We start from the raw sequence: 16,215 nt of genomic DNA, 5'->3' as shown, positions 1-16,215 counted from the left end.
CACTCCCTAAAAACAGGCACAAGCCCGGGCGCAGTGGATGATCAGTCAGGGCCGTATGCTGGAGGAAGAGAGCGGATGTGGCACTTTCCCCCACTGCTGCCCCGCTCAATCATCCATCCCATTAGCCCATATTCTATTCTTGGCCAGCCCTCCCGCGTTGCCTAATCCCGTTGACAACTTGCTGCCAAACCTGCAGGCAGCTGCAGCTCCTTGGCTGCCTCCCGCGGGGGCGGGGAGGAAGGGCTGAGAGCAGCAGCCGGAGAGCAGGCGGGATTGCCAGTCGCCTGGCGCTGCAGCCGCAGCACCTTTGACGTCCCATTGCCTCACGTGACGAGGCGGCTCCGTTCCAGGGAGGGGAGCCGCGGCCGCTTGTGCAAGGCGGCGGGGGAAGTCGCAGCCTCCGCGGCGGCAGCAGCAGCAGCAGCCGCCCGGGTGCGCATTGTTTGTGTGATGACCGATCCTCGCATCCCGCCCTCCGCTGCCGGCTGACACGGACCGCGCGGCGCGCGCCGGGGGGAGGCGGAGGAGAGGAGCCGCTGCCGCCGTGCAGCCAGTGACCTTGGCCCGGGGAGGTAAATAGGCAGGGCGGGGAGCGGGGTAGGGGGGGGAGTTCGCCACCCCCCCCCCACCCCCCCCCAGAGCGGCGCGGGTGAGGTGCCGGCCAGCCCGGGCGGCTGAGGGCTTCCGGGGCTGCTGTCCGCGGTGCTGAAAGCCCAGGCGCGGGCTTCTTGCCGCAGGGCAGAGCCGCCGGCCGCGCCAGCCCGAACGTGCCGCGGGGCTGCCTGGAGGCGCCGGGCCGGCGGGAGAGCGGAGCCCCCCGGGGCTGGCGGGGGGCGGCGCGGTGAACCCTACCCCCGCAGCGGGCTGTGGGGCTGGCTGCTCAGAGCCCGGCTAGCCCTCTGCAGCCGCCGGCGCCCTCCGCCCGTGGAGGCGGGGGGAGGAGGCGACGGAGCCGGCATCGTGGGGGGCCGGGGGGCTCCCCCCACTCCAGGGGCTGGCACGGCTCTTTGTGCAGGGGGGTGAGCGCCGCACGGGCCGGGGGAAGCGCTGCAGCGGGAGATGCCCCGGGGCGGCTGCTGGGGCGCGGGGTGCGGGGCGAACCGCCGGCTGAACAGCGGGGAGGGCAGCCGGCTACTGGGCAGTCCCTGGCACCGGGACACAGGCGATGGGAACGATGCGGTGCCCAGTATTCGGGGGCGGGGAGGGAGCGTTGGGTAGGGAGATGCCTCTACCAGAGTGCGCTCAGCGGGGCGGTGTGAAGTGACAATTCATTAAAGTCGAAACTGAGTTAGTACATTACACTCATTCAGTATTTACAAGGGGGTAATGGCAGTAAACGGGGAATTAGCTGTTTTGCCCCAGCGTAAATGTCGGGCGGAGAAACGGATGATGGTAAAGTGATGGGAGTAAGTCAGCTCTATTAATCACCGTCAGTAGGGGGAAGGAGACCTGCTGCAGCTGTATCTCACAGAGATCGCTCTTACCTTTCACAGTGGCCAATTGCTCAGCGCAACCTTTGCCAGAGGACCATAGCATTGGGACATGGCGCAAGGAAATAATTATGGGCAGAGCAGCAACGGGGTGGCTGATGAATCCCCAAACATGCTGGTGTACAGAAAGGTAGGAGGCTTTTTAATTTCTCTGAAACAGTTGGGCAAATGACATTAGGAAACTTTCGCTCCTGATTTTTTCCCCCCAGAAAATGTAACTATGTTACAATTTTGCCTCCAGTTGTCTTGTTACAAGCTGCTGCTCTGATGTTCCATTTGTAGGAGTACAACATGGTTTCAGAACACCAGAGATATCAGTCCTTTATTGTTCGAATATTATTGGAAAATTTGTATACATGATGTATACTTTACACTACTTAAATAGCAACAGTATGAGCGTGTGAAATGTTAGCTCGATATCCCAGTCCGTTTATCTGTTGTCTTTTATTTTAAGAAATGACCTAATCTCTTGCTCTCGATTTTAAAACACAGATACATATGCCAACTTTGCAAAGTGTTCAAGAACGTTTATTCTATAATGAATGCTTTAAACATTCATTTATGTTCGGTTCATTTTATGTATCAGATGGCAGAGCTGCAATATTTAGTTTATTTCACCTGCTATTTCCAGGTGCTTGGTACAGCTGATATGTGATGATAAAGCATTTTAAGATTGAGTTAGACTATTCCCTTCTAAAATCATTTGACTGTAAAATGAGTAAAAATATTATATACTTTATATTTTAGTTTTCAAATAACAAACGTGTTATGATTAATTAGCCAATTATTTACATTGCAATTAAAGTGTTAATTGCACAGGAAATTTGAGGAAAATAATTGTGTAGATTTTTTTTGTTTTGCAATCAATAGCATTTTTAAAATTTATATTCCAAGGATTCTCTCTGCAAATAGATTTCCCAACATGATAAATGTTTTAACAACAACATCAATAAACAAACTCCCAGACATTGACCTAAATAATGGGATTTATTTGGCTACTGTACTTCAATTAGAACAGTTGCTTGGGGAATTTGAGATAGGTTAGTGTGGAAACAGATTGTTTAAACGAAGAGGATAAAGTTGTCTTTACCTTTGAATTTGACATCTTTAAATAAATACAGCTAAATTATAATTAAATGAGAAAATTCTTAAATTGTGGTAGTGGTGAAAGAGAATCTTTCACACAAACTTGGATGCAGAATGTTTTAACTACCTGTTTACTCCCAGAATTTAGGGAGTTGCAATTAGTTTGTGGTTATTTAAAATAGAAAAATCAACCCTTATTTTGTCTTATAGGAGTTGACACTCTCCCCCCCCACACACATATTGACTGCAATAAAAACATTCTCCGATTAATGACAGTGCTTCTTCAATAGTGAGAGTAATTGATGTGTCATCAGATATTGTGGTAATAGACTGTTCTTTCCAGAGATTTTAAATATTTTGTTAGTCTCAAATTGATATATAGTACATGCTTTCTTATTTTCAAAGATACTGCTGACTTCAGTGGGATTTGGGAATGCCCAGCACCTCTGAAAATCAGGCTACTTTTATTTACTTGACTAAATTTAATTTTAGGAATTTGATGCACACAAGTTTGGAAAACTTTGCATGTGTGTGTGTGTAATGTCACTGGACCACCTTTCCATTAACTTTACAATTGTGTACAAAAATTTTGTCTATGCACTTATGTATATTTATATAGTAAACAAACATGGGCAGAATGGTTATCATAATATGATATTTCCTAAAATTTTATTGCACCTAGTTGATTTGATTCAGTTCCCTCAAAAACATAATATTTCATTACATTTTATATATACTTAAGAGCAAGTTTATATATACTTAAGAGCAAGAGCAAGTTTCATTGTATACTGGATGGTATAACTATTGCCTAGGAGATATTAAAAGTACGTGGGCATCACAGTTGTTGCTCTAAAGGTGCTGTACTCAGATACACCTTTTTTAAAACCCACTAAACTGATTCTTTTCTTTTTTAAAAAAAATATCTATCTCATTGCTGAAGTGTAATTTCCGGACATATGTAACATGTATAGGAAAGTACAAACACAGTGTTTATTTACCTAGTTTTTCTATGGTATTTTTTTAAACAGAGTTGTATAGTAGGACACTTTTCACATATCTTAATCTTATGCAATATAATCTGTCATGTTATTTTTGAGGTTGGGAAAGAATTTTACCCTGGGTCAGGTTGGCAGAGACCCTAGGGGTTTTTCACTTTCCTCTGTAGTGTGGGTTCCAGGTCACTTGAAGGTTTAAGCTACTATAAATGGTGAATTCTCTGTAATTTTAAGTCTTGAAATCATGATATGATGACTTCAGTAACTCAGCCAAAGGTTATGGGTCTATTACAAGAATGGGTGGGTGAGGTTCTGTGGCCTGCAATATGGAAGATGTCAGACTAGGTGATCGTGATGGTCCCTACTGGCTTTACAGTCTATGAGTCTATGCCTGCTTTCTTTGATTCCTTTAACTACTCCTCTTGACCTATCATACCATAGATTGTACTGACAGGTGTCACAGTCTCGGGTGAAAACTTCTAAGCAATGTTCTAGGAAACAGGAAACAAAATAAGATCTGGTATTTTATGTATTTTAAAAGTACATAGGTGTATATGACAGGATGCAAATATGATACTACCGTCAACAAATATAGAAGACTTCTGGGTTTAGACTATGAAAAGAGGTTTTTAAAGCATAAGTCATTTGACCTCAGATATTACCAGCTGCTTTTGAAGTCTTCAAATATGATGGTTTAATAGTGGCTGCTACATCACAGGAATTTTGTAATAAATTTCAAAACATAATGCTCCTCCATTTTCTAAGAAGACGCTGCAATGGCTAGTAAATTTTGCTGCATTTTGCCATTGTATTAGGGATGAATGAACTGTGATGAGTAACTAGAGTACGGGCCTGCCAAATTCATTAGAAATTTTTTTTTCTAAATTAATTAGAAGTTACTTGAAACTTACTTATTAGATTAGATATTAATTAGAAGTTACTTGAAACTTACATTGTCTAAATTAATTAGAAGTTACTTGAAAAAGTTATGTACTTTTGGGGTGGTTGTCTCTTGGATGGAATATTTAGAATTCAAAATCTTTTTACATTTTGAATGCCATGGCTTCAATGTGACTGGGTTGAACTGTTTGTAACGATATGATATTTATGCAGCATGATTGTGTGGGATGGCAATCTGATATTTGTACCCATGAGAAAAAGAGGAAACATGTAATATTTGTTGTGATAGGTAAGAGACAGGCCTTGACTGTAGTGAATACAAAGCAAATTCTTTATTGAGGATGCTGAGCACAAACATAACCCTGTCATTCTCACTGTCTCTCTAGCTTCAGTCTAATTAAATACAGGCTGGACTGCCTAGAGTCACAGCCCAGGTCTTCCTAAATCCTGGTCTAGTCAAGTCATGAAAGGACCAGAAAACTTGAAGAATTGGATGATTTGAGATGATCCTGAGTCACAATGTTTGGATCTGAGATCTGATATGAATCTGCATTTTTATGAAGTTTAGGCGTATTTGGATTTAGTATTGAAGTTTGGTCCATCATAGAGAGAGTCTGAATTCCAAGGTCTGGATCTGACCGTTTTTGAAGGTCACAGGGTTTATAGAGCCAGTGTTAATTTTCAGAGATGCCAAGCCCTGACAGAACCACAAAGATTACAGTAAACAAGCTCATCTCTCACCCATAGTTAGTTTCTGGTTAGTTACCAAGATAAGGAAGTTGAGAAAGATGATTGGTTTGTCTAGAAAAGGAAGATGAAGAAAACATAGTAGTATAAAATGAAACAATCTCGATTTAGGTCCCTTCTTCCAGTGTCCCATGTTCATATCCACAGAAAGTGTACTGCACATTTAGATGATTTTTTTATAGAAAACTCAGATAAAATATTTGAGTTAAATATTTAGTGCATAAATGACTTGTTTAAATCTGTATTGCAAAAGGCACTAGCAGAGATAAATAGTTCCTTATATCAGTATCATGCCACCTCTGAAAACTCTTTTACTTTTTTTCTTTTAATAGAATGTCACCTGCATTACTTTTTTTAGATGCTTGCCTCATTATAAAATAATGAAATATGACACATAGGTGGTGCCAACATACCTTAGGAAGAGTCCTAAAATTTCCTGGTATTAGCTTCAGACAAATATGAACATTTTGAAAGTATTACTTTTATTTCCTTTCCTACTGAGTCTATGTCAGTCAGCAATTAAAAGCCGAATTAGAAGATGTAAGAACACTGGAACCATTAGCGTTTGAACATCATATAGAAATCTTTGATTTCAGCAACACTTTCCATTGTGGCTAGAAGTTGGATTGTAGAGAACTACTAATATTGGCTTTTTTTGTATCTTATGAGTTTAAATTTTCAGAACTTGAGGTTGTTTTCTTTCTTCAATTTGTGATGTGGAGAGGATAGAATTTATTGTTGGGAAAACTTCTAATTTTAGGACCACTACCCCATGCTGTATTTCCTTGAGTTGAAAAAAGCCATGGGATTCTAACTGATCACTCTCCTGTTCTGTTTTAAATGAGTCTAAGTTGAACAAGTTGAATCCCCCTATGGGGGATTATGAACTCTAATTTACAAGTTTACTTGCTTTATTATCACCTGTTTCAGATATTCCAATCCAGCTTTGGCCCTTTTTGTGATATCAGGACTACCTTTGTTGGAGTAATTAATTATATTCTTGTTGACTGAGATTTTGAGTTTCCACCTCTCTCCCTGCCCTAAATATTAAAATAGCTTTTCATGTAGGTAATCATATTTTCATAGTGTTTGAGACTAACATGTTCTTGGTTCTATTTCTGTTCCAGTAATCAAAGGTCATACTTGCTGGTACCCACATATAGCAAAAGCTAGACTTGTATTATAAGTTTATCTGCCACTCCACTATAATTTGACACTACTCATAGAAGTGTGATATTTACAGGAATGGGGTCTTGCCATTCCTATTATCATTGTTCCTCTACAATCTAAGCTGTGGAAATGGTGATAACTTTCTTTAGTGCCCCCCCCCCACACACCATTTCAAAGCTCCTCCCTCAAAATAAATTGGCTATTTGAAGTGGCAGTCAAATAAAATTGTATTGGTAATGCGTGGGTATTCTCAAGTATTCACTTAAGGAAAAAAGTTACCCTGTGGAAGTTAGCCTGACTGCAGTCTTCATATTTGGGAAGGACATGAAGGATAGAATTTTAAAAATGTTAAGCAATGGCCTATAGGAGACTTAACATTGACTTCAATAGGAGAAGAATTCGTCTGGCACTGTGTACTTCCGAATATGCCTATATTATGCCGGCACTACGACTGATACATAAATGAAAATATAAATTGAACCTACTCATGGACCTGAGAGCACTCCATTCAAATCCTTCCAGAGTCATCAGAAACATCTTTAACTGTTATATATTCATCCGTGTCAGCTATGGTTTTAAAATTATTATAGGGAACTCCTGGTGCAAAAATTAAGTTATTTTTTTCAACATGAATTCCTTATAACTTTAGATCCATAGCTGATAAAAGCTAAAGACATTTCTGATGACAGTGGGAGGATTTGAATGGGGGTGCTTGTAGGTCCATGAGTAGGGCCAACTTATACTTTTATTTATGTATTACTGGTGATACCACCATAATGTATATTTCCTTTCAGGAGGTGGAGACAGGGAAAAAAGCTTTGAGCTATGTCACTAATACTATACAATTGGATTACTAGCTGCAAGACTCCATTTCTTCTGTCTTCAACAGGTGGAAGGAATTTCTTCTGGCTGCACTGAGGCATTGGCTGGCTTTCTTCCTTTAAACTGTAGTCTCACAGAAAGTTCTTGATAGAGTTGTTTGCCTGCTAGGAGGTGTTACTGCCTAAACCATTGTTTGGTCCACTGTTGTGGCTTATGTGGTCTGGTTGCCAGTCATCAGCTTCTACCTCCACCTTAAGAGGAATAGCACCATGTGATGTGGTGTCCACCCCACACAAGGCCTGCACGGGTAAATTAGGCCAATTAACCTATAGGATGCACCTGGAGGAAAGTAAGGACATGCTAAGGCCTAATTGCTGATGAAGTCCAGCAAGGGGAAGAGCTGGATGAGGTTTATAAAGACAGGAAATTGGTGGTAGAAGGGTTTGCAGGGGAGATAGTTTACAGTCACTTCCTGGGAGAAGGTATGTGTACTTGGGATCCTCCCAAGGAGGAGGGAGTTTGGGCTGGTAAACCCAGAGATGGGGACAGGCAGAAGGTAGAGCTGAGAAGTAGGAAGGAGTCCAGGAAAAGGGCAACATAGTCTGCCAGAAAGGAGGCCACTGTTGCTAGAGATAGGGTCCCTGATCTGGAACATGGGCCTGTCCTCTACCAGCCATTGGAGGTGTGGCATGGTCAGGGCAGTGAAGGGAAGATTGCCATTTTTGTATGGAGGACTTTGATAGCCCAGAAGGGGAGGACTATAGTGACCTCTCTGGAGGGCTAAGTCATGAAGATAGAGAGCCTATAGGGGAAGGAACTGACAGAAAGGGGTGTCAGACCTGGAACCAGCTAATCCCCAGACCAATCAGGAAGCAGCACTCCAGCGGTGAGTGGACCCCATGACACACCTATAGGGAAAGGCCCTGCATGTATGTTGGGCCCCAAAAGTAAGTGTGGTGGTTCTGTTAGCTGATAATCCTTGCTGGGCGGGGAGAATTGAAACTTAATGCCACCAAGTGATAGGCATCTTCCCCTTCCCCCCCCTCCCCCCAGTGCTGTAAGCTTGAAATTACAGCATTACTTGCCAGTGACTGAAACAAGTAGAAAAATGTTACAGCATGCCACGCAACCATGACGCTTCTTTCTTATATCACATACATGCAGTTTAATACTTTATACGCCTGTGTGGATTGTACATTGTCACTTTTAGTCTCTCTGCTTTTTCCCTTTTGAAGCACTCTACATTAGTTACTATGGAAACAACCATTCTATTGATAGTGACGTGTGGTATAGTCACTTTTTTATTATGATTTTAAATTTACAGCATGTTTTTTGAAATGCCAATGTTCAATATATGTCTTATGATATAAAAATTGAGGGATTCTCAGCAAAGCAAAAGAGGACGTCTGTAAGACTGCAAATTCAAAGTTCACAAATAAATACAACCCGTTAAAATATATTTTTTCAGTTTAACAATGTCAAATGAATTAAAAAGGTGTCTAATAATGGATTAAGGAGAACCCAACACCATCCCCCACCAAATCAGAGCATAAAAAACATTTTCTTTAAAATAAAGAGTTCCCAAATTCTACCCTGCAAACCCAAACTTTAAACAACAACAATCTACAGAGGACATTAAAAAAAAAGTCAGTAAAATATACTTATTGCATTACATTTCAATATATCTGTTTTCAACCCAAATGCTGGAGAAGGATAACATTACAGCAATGTATAATGATAATACCTAGCACTTTTCATTTGTGGATCTCACAAAACATTACCAAAGAGGCACATACCATTATCCCCAGACCTAACCAATCAATTTCTGCTGCTTGAAAGAGAAGAGAATGCTGAGTATGGAAGAGAAGAGACATCAAGGCTGGTCTTGCAAGGTACTAAAAACTGTCTGGGGATGCTGAGAGAGCAGGCATTACTCAGGAGAGTTGGCAGCAGTGCTTTTTACTTCTATTTAAAGGCTAGTTACTTTCCAGAAGGCTCTTAAACACAAAACCAGAGTGACTGAGTTGCAGTTCTCACAGGAGAATATTTAAAACCAAACACCAAGACAATTCCATTTTAAAGTTGAGAAAAAAATTGAGACTTCTGAGGTATATCAGAGCCACTTCAGGCAGGAACAGAAAATAAACAGGCACAGGAGTTCTGGGAAGCTCTTCCTCTTGAAGGAAAGTTGGAGGGTCAAATCTTCTAGTCCTTAATCCAGTAAAATTTCTATTGCCATCAGCGCCTCCACTCATAGATACTAACATCACATTGAACAAGTGAGAACATGGTCAATAACTATATACTTCATACTTAAATATCTGAGCCATCTTATCCAGAGTACACATCTTATACACATTGGCTCAGGGACTACATTTTCTGGCATATGCTGAACAGTGCTGTGCACACAGATGGTGCCCAGTGAATAATACAAATCATGACAATAATAGTCAACTTCATGGACTCTGGATGCAATCTGTTCTTTGTTCTGGAATTGGCCTGGATACAGCTGAAACCCTAGGAATTTGAGGCATAAACACATCTGATACTTGTATGACACTTTGTGATTCCTTTTCTCAAACTCGGAACAAAATATGACAAAACAAAATGGTTTTCAGTTAATTGCACAACAGCCATTGCTCTACAGCCCAGCATGGAGCAGAACCTACCACCCCTTGGGAGTTAAGTGATCTCTTCTCATTTGACTCTCATTCTCCATCGTTCCTGGTCTCTGTGCTGCTTTTCATGCTGCCATCCATGACATCCGTCCCAATCTCCTGGGACCGTTTGCTGGAGTCTCAGAGAACTGTCCGCCTTGGTTTTGCTCCCATCTATCAGATCCTTTTTTTTTTGCAGCATGCAGCAGAGCAGTAGGCTGATCTGCTGGATAGGGATCTAGCTCTGAAAAATCTGGGTTCTACTCCCCCCGTGGACTTCCTGTATGACCTCAGGCCAGTGCCTTAAGGACCGAGTTTCAAAGCATTTTAGGCACCCAAAGATGCAGCTAGGCATCTAGTGGGGTTTACAAAACACCTTAACTTCTAGGCACTTTTGAAAATCCCACTTGGTGCCTAAAACGTTTGAAAATCTGGCCTTTAGTCTGTGTGTGCCTCAGTGCCCCATCTATACAATGGGGATAACAGCACTGCTTTACCTTCGCGGGGCTGTGAGAATAAATAGGTTAGACACTGTGAGGCGCTCAGATACTATGGTGATGCGGCTACATAAGTACCACAGGTAGAGTGGGAACTTCTCTATACCATTGCTATCCCTTCCCTTGATTTTGGCCCCTTCTTTTCACCTATGCCCCCAAATCTCCCCCTTTTCTAAATGGCATCCCTGTGGCGAGCTCTCCACTGGTTCTAAAGTGTGTGTGCATGTGGGTGGGAATGAAATGAGGAAGACACATAGCACGTGGAGGACCGCTCCATACTCAGCTCAGAGAGGGTCCAATTTAACCCAAAGTAAATATTACCCGAGAAGAAAATGTATTCCTCTGTTCTTTGTGGTTTTTAATAACCTGCATGCTTATGTTTTCTTTCTTTTATGGCGCAAGCCTGCAAAGAGTGCCACTGGCAAGTAGTCCTGTGCCAGCAGAGTCCTGCAGTATATATTAAGTGTCTGCTTTCCTGTCACACTTTGCAGGATGGGGACTCTAGTTGAGTGTGTTTCGCTGTGTGTTCATTTTATTTCATTTATTTAAATCCTTATTTGATCAGATATTTAAATAAGCAATGTGACATCAGCTAATTGAAGTCTGGATTGTATTTTTTTTTTTTTTTTTGGTACTTGGAATATTAGCCTGGCAAAACCCAATTTTCTTGCATGCTGATTGTTAATGATTCATAATTAGCCTTAATTTAATAATCATGAAAATAAATGTTTGCTTTTTTGTGCATTTCGCCTAGATAATAAAATCTCCATCTCAGACAATTAATATCCCTTAGAATGATGATATCATTCAATGCTATTGCAGTTCGTCTTCCACATAGTACATCTCCTCCTGATCGTATTTATTTCTCCATAGTAAATGATATTCATGACTGTTAAAAACAAATCTGAAATTCCTGGTGCTTGGAGATTCCATTTTGGAAGATTAGGTTCTGTGGCTTCTGGGGGAAAATCTCTCATATTTTTCCGTTGTATAGATTTGTCTTTGATATACTGTATTATCAGAACGAAAAAATGATTTAGCTCATTTCCTTTGAAAGACAGGGACTTGAAATAGTTCATAAAAATGATTCATTTTATTGCTTCTTTTTCACCCAAACTCCTAGAAATCGCCAAGATAGAATGCAATGTGTCTTCCATGTGGGCCAAACTCATGGCACCTCTTAATTTGTCATTAGAAGCCACTCACACACATTTGAAATGGAATGGACACCAGTAATTAGAATGTGAATTTACAATAAAAACAAGATTCAAAACTAGGCTTCCTCTGAAGCTGTTTTTTTTTTTTAAAAAACCCTTCTATTTTATCTCTTTAAATCCTTGCCCTGTTTCTTCTGAAAAGGGGGAAAAATAGTGCAAGAAATATAAGATTGGGTGGCTGTGCTACAAAATCCCTGATTTTTAGTAATTTTCCACAAATTTTGTCATGCAGGTACATAGAGGCAGTGTGGTCTGGAGGAATGAGAATGAGACTAGGAGTCATGAGGTGTTCTTCATTCCAACCCTGGCTATGCCACTCACTTACTGTGTGGCACGTAACAAATTATTTTGCCTTTTTGTCTTGGCTTCCTCATCTGTAAAGGTGTTTAATTAGACTCCCAATCCACCTATCTCTCAGGGGTGCTATGAGAATTCCTTGGTTAGTATCTATATAATGGCTGGAGCATATGAAGCACTATAAAAATTCTAAGTTATTATGAATGCAGTAATTTAATTAAAAACAATTAAAATGCTGTGAGCAATACAACTCACCCACCCACTCTCTCACACACTCACAGTAGATTACTAGATTTGAAATTTTGTGTGTGTGTGTGTTTTCAGAGTTGCCAAGCAACCACAAAACCCATTGAAGTCAAATGGGAACAAGAGGTGCTCAGCACCTTTGAAAAATCATGCAGTACCTCTGTTATTAAACAATGGGATCTTTTGTATTTAACTGAGTTAAACTAGATGCTCAGATCCTGGCTTCTGTGTCTTGAAGAACACAGCAAGATCATATACATTTCCACTTTGAGTAATGCTTCATTTTGGTTTCCAGGAGAGCTAGATGCCTTTCTCCCACACATGTGCAGCAGGAAAAAGCAACATAATGCTTTGTCTGTACCACTGCTTAATTTGTAATGAAAGAGGTGCTGGGTGCTGACGTAATTAGGTGCTGGGGCTCAAGAATTTTTTTACATTCATAACTGATGCAGCAAGCCCAGAGGTGCCCTGGCACAAGTTAAGTACTGATCTGCACTAATGCCAGCTGTGACACTAAGCCCCATATTCTTCAGAGAGATATTGTTATGATATGATTATGGTGTAATTATGATCTATTTTATGCAAGATAGATCATGTGAGATATAATAGAAAAGGTTATGATTTACTGAATATGATTATCCTATTCGTATCTGAAGTTAGGAATATTGACTATGTCTGTATTACAAATACATTTACACCTGGGGAACGCCCACTAGGCAGAATGCAATCAGTCTAGATGGCTGGCTGGGAAGGGCCATTAGGGAGAACAATAGGTCTTAGAAGATGCTAATCTCCCACCAGGGAGCCTTCTTGAGGACAGGTTTCAGAGTAGCAGCCGTGTTAGTCTGTATTCGCAAAAAGAAAAGGAGTACTTGTGGCACCTTAGAGACTAACCAATTTATTTGAGCATGAGCTTTCGTGAGCTACAGCTCACTTCATCGGATGCATGCCGTGGAAACTGCAGCAGACTTTATTTATACACAGAGAATATGAAAAAATACCTCCTCCCACCCCACTGTCCTGCTGGTAATAGCTTATCTAAAGTGATCATCAGGTGGGCCATTTCCAGCACAAATCCAGGTTTTCTCACCCTCCACCCCCCCACACAAATTCACTCTCCTGCTGGTGATAGCCCATCCAAAGTGACAACTCTTTACACAATGTGCATGATAATAAAGTTGGGCCATTTCCTGCACAAATCCAGGTTCTCTCACCCCCTCACCCCCCTCCCAAAAACCACATACACAAACTCACTATCCTGCTGGTAATAGCTCATCCAAAGTGACCATTCTCCCTACAATGTGCATAATTAAGTTGGGCCATTTCCAGCACAAATCCAGGTTTTCTCACATCCCCCCCACCCCCATACACACACACACTCACTCTCCTGCTGGTAATAGCTCATCAAAACTGACCACTCTCCAAGTTTAAATCCAAGTTAAACCAGAACATCTGGGGGGGGGGGGGGGGTAGGAAAAAACAAGAGGAAATAGGCTACCTTGCATAATGACTTAGCCACTCCCAGTCTCTATTTAAGCCTAAATTAATAGTATCCAATTTGCAAATGAATTCCAATTCAGCAGTTTCTCGCTGGAGTCTGGATTTGAAGTTTTTTTGTTTTAAGATAGCGACCTTCATGTCTGTGATTGCATGACCAGAGAGATTGAAGTGTTCTCCGACTGGTTTATGAATGTTATAATTCTTGACATCTGCTTTGTGTCCATTTATTCTTTTACGTAGAGACTGTCCAGTTTGACCAATGTACATGGCAGAGGGGCATTGCTGGCACATGATGGCATATATCACATTGGTGGATGTGCAGGTATACGAGCCTCTGATTGTGTGGCTGATGTTATTAGGCCCTGTGATGGTGTCCCCTGAATAGATTATGTGGGCACAATTGGCAACGGGCTTTGTTGCAAGGATAAGTTCTTGGGTTAGTGGTTCTGTAGTGTGGTATGTGGTTGTTGGTGAGTATTTGCTTCAGGTTGCGGGGCTGTCTGTAGGCAAGGACTGGCCTGTCTCCCAAGATTTGTGAGAGTGTTGGGTCATCCTTTAGGATAGGTTGTAGATCCTTAATAATGCGTTGGAGGGGTTTTAGTTGGGGGCTGAAGGTGACGGCTAGTGGCGTTCTGTTATTTTCTTTGTTAGGCCTGTCCTGTAGTAGGTAACTTCTGGGAACTCTTCTGGCTCTATCAATCTGTTTCTTTACTTCAGCAGGTGGGTATTGTAGTTGTAAGAAAGCTTGACAGAGATCTTGTAGGTGTTTGTCTCTGTCTGAGGGGTTGGAGCAAATGCGGTTGTATCGCAGAACTTGGCTGTAGACGATGGATCGTGTGGTGTGGTCAGGGTGAAAGCTTCAAATCCAGACTCCAGCGAGAAACTGCTGAATTGGAATTCATTTGCAAATTGGATACTATTAATTTAGGCTTAAATAGAGACTGGGAGTGGCTAAGTCATTATGCAAGGTAGCCTATTTCCTCTTGTTTTTTCCTACCCCCCCCCCCCCCCCGATGTTCTGGTTAAACTTGGAGAGTGGTCAGTTTTGATGAGCTATTACCAGCAGGAGAGTGAGTTTGTGTGTGTATGGGGGTGGGGGGGATGTGAGAAAACCTGGATTTGTGCTGGAAATGGCCCAACTTAATTATGCACATTGTAGGGAGAATGGTCACTTTGGATGAGCTATTACCAGCAGGATAGTGAGTTTGTGTGTGTGGTTTTTGGGAGGGGGGTGAGGGGGTGAGAGAACCTGGATTTGTGCAGGAAATGGCCCAACTTTATTATCATGCACATTGTGTAAAGAGTTGTCACTTTGGATGGGCTATCACCAGCAGGAGAGTGAATTTGTGTGGGGGGGTGGAGGGTGAGAAAACCTGGATTTGTGCTGGAAATGGCCCACCTGATGATCACTTTAGATAAGCTATTACCAGCAGGACAGTGGGGTGGGAGGAGGTATTTTTTCATATTCTCTGTGTATAAATAAAGTCTGCTGCAGTTTCCACGGCATGCATCCGATGAAGTGAGCTGTAGCTCACGAAAGCTCATGCTCAAATAAATTGGTTAGTCTCTAAGGTGCCACAAGTACTCCTTTTCTTTTTTCTTGAGGACACTACAAACAGTTTCTGACTCATGGCTGCTATGGCCCTAAAGAGGCATGTAACCAAGTCACCTGGTACTGGACTCCATCATAGAATCTTACCATGGTACTGTATGGCCTTGTTTGTATTTCAAAAGATCATTTCTTGTTTTTAATCATTGAGAATTAACACAATATCCAAATATTTTTCTTTGACTATTTCTTGATGTACAGGATTTCTTTGGAGTTTACATCTATACCAGCTGTCACCACCAATACATCATTTTAGTTCCTTAGAAGGCAATAAGAGCAGGTGAGTGAGAGTCTAGAGACCTTATTGTTTCTGACTCTTTCTCAAAGTCAAAATGAATCAATGGCAATCATTCAACCATTCTGGGTTTCTATTTTAACTTCAGAGGAATAAACCCTGAGCTGAGTGCATTCCCTTCCTGCTGTACCGCACTGGTCAAATATGGCATATTGAAATCCCCAAATTGACCTTTAGACACCAAAAACTTCAAATAACGATTAAGTACATATATATTTAAAGGTGTAGTATGCTAAAATGTCCTACTTCTTCAGAAGATTGTTTGATTTATGGCAGAGATTCTAAAACTGTGGTCCGTGGACCACGAGTGGTCCGCGAGCTCCATTCAGGTGGTCCGTGGATAGTTCATGCTAAGGTGCACACCTGGGCGGCCGCACATGAGAGAGGCTGGCGTGGCTCCAATAATTAGGTGCCTGGACCCTGGAGATGCACATGTAGGGTGAGGTGGTGCCCCTGGGGGGGGGGGAAATAAGGGTAGGTGGGAGGGGTAGTGGGGTGAGAATGGGGGGGGCAATTTGGGATGTGCAGGGCTGCTGCGGCCAGAGAAAGAGGCAACTTTCCCCAGCTCCAGGGCTATGGCTGCTGAGGAGAGACCCCCTTCATTCCCAGCCTCAGCTCTGTGGCTGCTGTGGCTGGGGAGAGACCCCCCTGCTTCCCAGCCCCAACTCAGGGGCTGCTGCAGTGCAG

General features: G+C 42.2%; 1 protein-coding gene across 9 annotated transcripts in view; it reads left to right on the top strand.

The window, feature by feature from the left end:
* The first annotated feature begins 245 nt into the window (after nt 1-245).
* RGS7 (regulator of G protein signaling 7) overlaps nt 246-16,215 on the top strand; it is a 421,085-nt gene continuing 405,115 nt past the window's right edge. For 3 of the 9 annotated variants that reach the window (XM_075126939.1, XM_048843760.2, XM_048843756.2), the window contains exons 1-2: nt 247-572; nt 1,494-1,620. In XM_075126939.1, coding sequence (XP_074983040.1) covers nt 1,543-1,620 — 78 coding nt within the window. In that variant the 5' untranslated portion in view covers nt 247-572; nt 1,494-1,542. Of the gene's footprint in view, nt 573-1,491; nt 1,621-16,215 lie in introns of those variants that run through there. The other 6 variants (XM_048843757.2, XM_048843758.2, XM_048843764.2 and 3 more) reach the window with 4 other exon arrangements.

The sequence above is a fragment of the Caretta caretta genome, chromosome 3, assembly GCF_965140235.1.
Source record: "Caretta caretta isolate rCarCar2 chromosome 3, rCarCar1.hap1, whole genome shotgun sequence".
NCBI classification, from domain to species: Eukaryota; Metazoa; Chordata; order Testudines; family Cheloniidae; genus Caretta; species Caretta caretta.
The sequence above is the reverse complement of the archived record's forward strand: the minus strand, read 5'-3'. Positions and strand labels throughout refer to the sequence as shown.